Source organism: Austrofundulus limnaeus, unplaced genomic scaffold (assembly GCF_001266775.1).
Source record: "Austrofundulus limnaeus strain Quisiro unplaced genomic scaffold, Austrofundulus_limnaeus-1.0 Scaffold155, whole genome shotgun sequence".
Classification (NCBI taxonomy): domain Eukaryota; kingdom Metazoa; phylum Chordata; class Actinopteri; order Cyprinodontiformes; family Rivulidae; genus Austrofundulus; species Austrofundulus limnaeus.
Genome location: NW_013952557.1, coordinates 541,343 through 547,914, shown reverse-complemented (window position 1 = coordinate 547,914; position 6,572 = coordinate 541,343). Strand labels below are relative to the sequence as shown.

Genomic DNA, 6,572 nt, shown 5'->3' with positions numbered 1-6,572 from the left:
GTGTGTATATATATATATATATAAAGCTAATCAGAAATAGCACAATATGTTGTTTTGCAGTCTGAATAATTTTCGAAGACCTCTTTTTTTCTGTAGAAAACATTGGGGCTACAAAAAGTGAAGCGACTGTTCAGTAAACACTGGGTGAACCTGTATTACAACTCAACATGTGCAAGCCTGTTCCAGCATAATAAGGCAGGTAGGGAAGGTTTGGGAAAGTTCTCCACACACATTTCTACAACAGCAAAACGTACTTCACTATACCTGCACAAAAGAAAACACATGTAAGTAACCACTCTCTCACTTCTTTTGAACACTTCAGTAATCTAAGCATTTTGATACTGTTGGACATTTTGAACGTTTTACTTTCTCCCGGGCTGCTTGCACTTCTGTAATGACTGATTTATTCTAATCGTTCCCAGCCAGAGAGCATTTTTCTGAACTAAAACAGTGTGTTTTCTTGAAACTTGTCTTCAGTCTGTGAATTTTGAGCAAGTATTTCTAATGAGACTCTTGTGATATGTGTAGTATTTTTTTACTGAAGTTTCTTCCTTTGTGTTTCTTGATTTCCAAGTTTGCCTGCAGATTTTTTCACATTCTTTCTTTAGGAAGACATTTAAAAAAATGGAAAATGTCTATTTTTCTGTAGCTGACTCTGCTCTGTGCTTTAAATGATGCAATCCAGAGGGAAAAAAAACAGCATGCTTTGATCACTTATATCTTTCTTCGAAGAAATGGTTTGATGATCCGGAGTTGCGCCGCTGGGGGTGGCAGCACGTTGGAGTGGCTCTGTTGCTTTTGTTGGGGCTTTCTTTTCTTTTCGGGTGTTCGTTCCTGCCTTTCTGCGGAAGGGGTGGCTTTTTTGGGCGGCTGTTCATTTGTGTTTTGGGTGCTGTGCAGCTGGATTGGTTTTTGCCAATACTTTTTTTATACTTTGCTTTTTGTTATGATGTGTAACCATAGCAACAGTGTGGTTTACAACAGGGAACAGCTGATTAATATTGCAAAATCTGAAATAATACATCAACTGAAGCCGCAAATCCCAGAGGAGTTGAAAAGGAGGCATCGTCGATGCAGAGCTGGAGCAAAGAGGCGAGAGAGAAGGAGGAAGTTCAAACCATCACTTCCATCAATCCTAACGGGCAACGTGAGATCATTAGCTAACAAACTGGATGAAATTCAAGCCCTGACAAGTACTCGGCAAGAGTATAGGGAATGCAGTATTATGTGTTTCACTGAGACATGGCTGCAGGATCATGTCCCTGATGCCAGCATCTCTCTGCCAGGCTTCCAGACTATACGAGCAGACAGAGATTTAAAGAGCAGCGGGAAAAAGAAAAGAGGTGGATTAGCAGTGCTTGTCAACAACAGAGGGTGCCATCCAGGACAGGTTACTGTGAAGTTTCGTCACTGCAATCCAGACATTGAACTCTTGGCAGTAAGTTTTCATCCATATTATTTACCAAGAGAGTTCACCAGTGTTATTTTGGCAGCTGTTTACATTCCACCCTCAGCTGCTGCTGACAATGCATGTGATATTGTCAGTTCCGTTGTTGCTAAGATACAGACACAACACCCCAATGCATTTGTGGCAATATCTGGTGATTTTAATCATGCTCCCTCTCTGCTACACTGCCAACATTTCAAAAATTTGTCAGCTGCTCTACCAGAGAAAACAAGACATTGGATTTGTTTTAACACAAATGTTAAGGATTCTTACATCGCCAATGCAAGACCTCATCTGGGTAATTCAGATCACAACCTTGTTTATCTCTACTCAGAATATAAACCACTTGTTCAGAGACAACCTGTAAATACAAGGACTGTGAGAAAGTGGTCACAGGAAGCTGAAGAAGCCCCATAGGGATGTTTTGAAGCTTCATATTGGATTGTTCTTTGCCAGCCACATGGAGATGACATAAATGCCAAGACTGAGTGTGTGACTGACTATATAAACTTCTGTGTGGACAACACCATCCCCAGCAGAACAGTGAGATGCTTCCCTAATAACAAACCCTGGATCACCAGTGAGCTAAAGGAACTTTTAAACAAGAAAAAAATAGCCTTTAGGGATCGAGACAGGGAGTTGTTGAGGAGTATACAGAAGCAGCTCAAAGTCGAGAACAGAGACAGCAAGGAGGTTTATAGAAGGAAGCTGGAGAGTAAACTGAAAAGGAACAATATCAGAGATGTGTGGTCAGGGATGAAGAAGATCACAGGTTTCAAGCAAAAGGAGAATCAGATGGATGGAAGTCTGGACAGAGCAAATGAGCTGAACACATTCTTCAACAGGTTCAGCTCCGGAACAAGCTTATCTTCCTCCTCTCCTGCCACCAGCCAAACAGACATCTCACCCTCCTTTGACCCACAGCTTGATTAGCTCTATTGTTCATAATCAAGCCTATTTTTAGGCGATGGCCCTCTTTTGCAGGTGACTAACCTGTTTGTCCATGTGGAGGCAGTGCTTATAAGGCTGAGTTCACCTGAAACTCATCAGACTGAAGAAGTCTCTTGGAGGAGAGACGAAACGTTTCACGAAAGAAGAACCCATCCAGAGGACCTACTCATTTTTTTCTTTTTGATTTTTTTTCTACCTGGATTACTGAGATGCATCAGGACAAATTCTGAAAGCATCTAATCATGAAAAACATTATTTTTAATGATTACCTAGAATTTAGCAAAGATGACTTTTTGCCTGAAAAAAATAAACAATTGGATATTTCATGACCTTTGCTTTGCAGGGCTTCCACTGACGTCATCGTGGCTTGGGGCGAGTCACTTTACCATCTTCTTGAGTGTAAAAGTAAGATTATTTATTTCACTTTCTCCAAACTTTCTTTCCTCTTGAGGTTAATTCGTTATCCCTCCATAGTGTTTTTTTTTCTGGGCAAAAATTGCCTTATTTATTTATTTATTTGTTTGTTTCTCATGTAAATTAAATCCATTTGAAGACACAGTATTTTAAATGGGTCACACTGACAGCAAGAAGAAATGCAATCTGAGCTGCTGGTGTTGATAGGATCACTGCAGTCGGTACTTGCTCATGTCCTTCACTTGACCAAAAATGTGCATTTAAAAATGCAAGACAGGGCAAATAACTTACTGTTAGTCATCATTCATTCGACCTTCTAAAATAAATTCCAAAGAAATGTAACGTTGTGGCCAGTTTTCTTTTGCATTGAATTATCTGCCCCAGAACATGAATTGAATCCTGGACTTCATCGTCTCTTTGTGTTTGATAAAAACACAGGGACATGTGGAAAACTAGGCAGCCTTTTAAAAAAATATATGTATTATTTGAAGCAATTTCACTTTGATGTATTTTATATACTTTTCCATCATGTGTGATTTTAAAGAGCTCACGCTGTCATGACTGAAAGCTAAGATTTGAAATGATTTGTAGATAAGAACAAACCACCCTGGGTTGTGTTTTTGTTTCCTGTCAATTACTGTCAGAGCACCAGCTGTGATTTATGTACAGAGGTTTGTGCAGGTAATGCTGGTGCTCACAGTTAGCTGTTTGTTTGTGCTCCCTATAGGCACGCTAAGAATTTAACACCTGCGCAGGAATCATTGCCCTGTGAATACGCTGTAAGAAAGATAACAGGTGTGAGGCGCAGCATAAAAGGAATATATTGTAGGTGTATTTATTTATACAATCTCGAGGCAGTGCACATAGAGATGCAAAGTTTGGTTTGGAAGGTTTTGAAGTAAAAAGGCTCTCCATGTTTCCATCACAATAACTGGTTTCCTGCATCATTTCTTTGTTCAGTGACTTCTTTGAGCTAGAGAGCATCGAGAATGAGAGTGAGCAATAAAATAAAACCTTAACTTTCAGTGAGGGCTCAGATTTTACTTTTAATATCTTTCTTTTTTAAAGGCACACTTATTTCCTTCATTCTATTATTGCTGCAGCTGTTCTGATTAAAGCAAAAAAGGCCTATGTGTGAAAATCACCAGTAAAAAGTTTCAACAAAATGAAAGAAAAGAGAGACATAAACAACAACATATGAAAACTAGAACTATAAAGCAGTTATGACTGGGGTCCAAGCCCGTTTATACTTGTCAGCTTTGGCTCATGTCATTTCCAGCATCCTGTTGACTTTGTGTATCATAGAATTATTGCATGATGTAGAGTTTTGATACAGTCTGTTTGAAGGCCAGTTTTCAACAGCATCTGTTGAGGGTGTGCGTGTGTACTTGTGTTTGTTCCGTTGTGTTAACTAAGTTTGATAGTTTTCCCGAGAACATAATCACACTGTATGTGTATCTGAGCTTTGTCCCCTAATGTGACCTAGGAAATGAGAGATTGTCCTCATGAGGATAGTAAAACAAGAATATGTGTTTGTGTGTGTGTTTCTGTATTCATTTCTACATGAACTTCAGAATTAAAAAATCATCTAAAATCACAAGATTGTCGAATTCAGAAAATATTCAGTAATGACTGGCTGCATAATACTGTATGTACGTACACATTTTTTTAAACCCTTCGGTTTCAAACTTTTCCACAGAAACAACATGCAGTGCATAGTTTTAAAAACCAAATATATCTTTTTAATTTTWTACACTATATTGATTCTCTGGTAGTGAAATTAATTTTTTGCATTTTACCCATTGCACGTGTGAAGCGTGGGTTGTCAATTAAAGCAGCCGGGGAGCAGCTGAGTGGTTAAGAGCCTTGCTCAAGGTCTCAAAGTGAGGCTGGTTGGTCCAGGGAGTTGAACCAGCGACCTTCYGATCACAGACCCATCTTCTCTGTGCCACCACTCCCCAAACAGATTCTATTCAAAGAAAAAACTAATGATTTGTTCAACATAGCCTAGAAAACATACCTGCTAGTTTTCTTGCTTATTGAAAAATGTAGCATTAATTTATTTAACCATTAAGGTCCTTAAAGTCAAAGCTAGTGATTATTAAACTACATGTGACATTTTCAAAGTGTAAAATAGCAAAGGTGTTAAGGGATTAATTTGCACTTTCCAATCCATTACAAAACAATATGGAAGCAATTTTGTGTTTCAAATGTCACTTTATGGAAMATCTGCATCAAGTTCTTTCCTATTGACTAGCTTTGAATAAATAATTTAYGTTGCATAATATCAAATGAAATTAGCAGGACAAGATGAACGTCTGGTTGAAATGTACTGAAAAGTTACTAAGTTAAGAAGACGGTGACTTTTTCTATAGTTAGTTTTTTCACCTTAACAAAAAAAAAACATTTGACATTTTAACCTCACCCATATTAAAAGGTAAACAATTTGAATAAGGATTATTCTGATCCAGCTGCTTAAAGACAACTTTTTTAAAATTTGTCCGATAACTAAATGTAACTGTTAAAAACGGTGTCTGTTCTTTTTGTGCAGCAGGTCGGCTGGTGTTTGAAAACTACCTGAGGACAGAATACAACGATGAGAATGTTCTATTTTGGCTGGCCTGTGARAACTACAAAACCAATTCTGGTGATACAGAAATGAAAGTTGATGCCAAAAGGATTTTCAAAGAGTTTGTCCAAGTCGGTGCACCAAGACAGGTATGGCTTTTGAATAAACTCGGATCTGTGTAACTTCAAATTACGCTCTGTTTCCAGTTTGATTTCTGTCTCTCTTTATTCCCCACAGTTTCAGTCACAACTGCTATGAAAAAGATTTCTGAAAAAAAGCAATCTTCTTTATTTTTTCCGCTCTATGCAATGTCTTATTTTCATTTACTAGGTTGACGTGCAATTTACTTTCTGAAAACATTAAATTGTGAAAATAAATAAATAAAATACCTGCAAACATGAATGAAAGTTACTGTTTTCTGAACACAGATAAACATTGACTGTGTGACGAGAAAAGAAATCAGAGGAAATCTCTCTCATCCGGGGCCAAATTGCTTCGACAGGGCACAGAGGCTGATATACCGTCTGATGGAAAACGACTGTTATCCACGATTTCTAAAATCTGAGCTGTACAAAGTGCTCCTGGAGCAGGCTGAAGGAAAATAAAGGCAACATGAAGAAAAAAAAAAACATCTCATCAAATTCTTATTTGAATTGATTCTTCTCTTCAGAAGAGTTTTTGGAATTAAACAAAACGTCTGCCTGTCAGAGGAATAGGAGGTGAAAAGAAGTTCTGTTGAGTATTGACATTATCTAAGAGCTAAACAGATGTAATTATTCTCAAGGCATTTTTTTTTTAGAAATAGTGTTTCACATAAAACAGATGGCATCCATTTTGAACGTTTTACTACTAGTTTGCCCAGTAAATCATGAGTTTTGAAAGGTTTGGTTCAAGGGTTAACATGAAACAACTGACCTGAACAGTTTATGTTGTATTAACATGACTTTGTGTAGAGATTAAATAAGTTAAAGATGCACAAGTTATATGAAAAGTGTTTTTAAGCTTCTCTATCATACTACAGTGAGGACTTGTTTTCTTTTTTGCTGTGATGTGTTTTTATTTCCCTGATGCACATAAATGACTACATTCACAAATTTTAAACTGAGGGCTTAGAATGTTTACATTTCATTCATTTGACCATTAAAACAAGGTTAGTGCATTAAAAATCCTAAAGAATATATATATATATAT

General features: G+C 37.5%; 1 protein-coding gene across 2 annotated transcripts in view; it reads left to right on the top strand.

Annotated features, from left to right (window-relative positions):
* The window catches only part of LOC106523391 (regulator of G-protein signaling 21), a 24,265-nt gene extending 17,760 nt beyond the window's left edge, over positions 1 to 6,505 (top strand). Inside the window, exons 2-4 of one of the 2 annotated variants that reach the window (XM_014016787.1) lie at positions 2,742 to 2,803; positions 5,364 to 5,530; positions 5,810 to 6,505. In XM_014016787.1, the coding sequence (XP_013872241.1) occupies positions 2,742 to 2,803; positions 5,364 to 5,530; positions 5,810 to 5,986 (406 nt within the window). In that variant the 3' untranslated portion in view covers positions 5,987 to 6,505. Of the gene's footprint in view, positions 1 to 2,741; positions 2,804 to 5,363; positions 5,531 to 5,618; positions 5,783 to 5,809 lie in introns of those variants that run through there. The other variant, XM_014016788.1, reaches the window with a different exon arrangement.
* Positions 6,506 to 6,572: the final 67 nt, after the last annotated feature.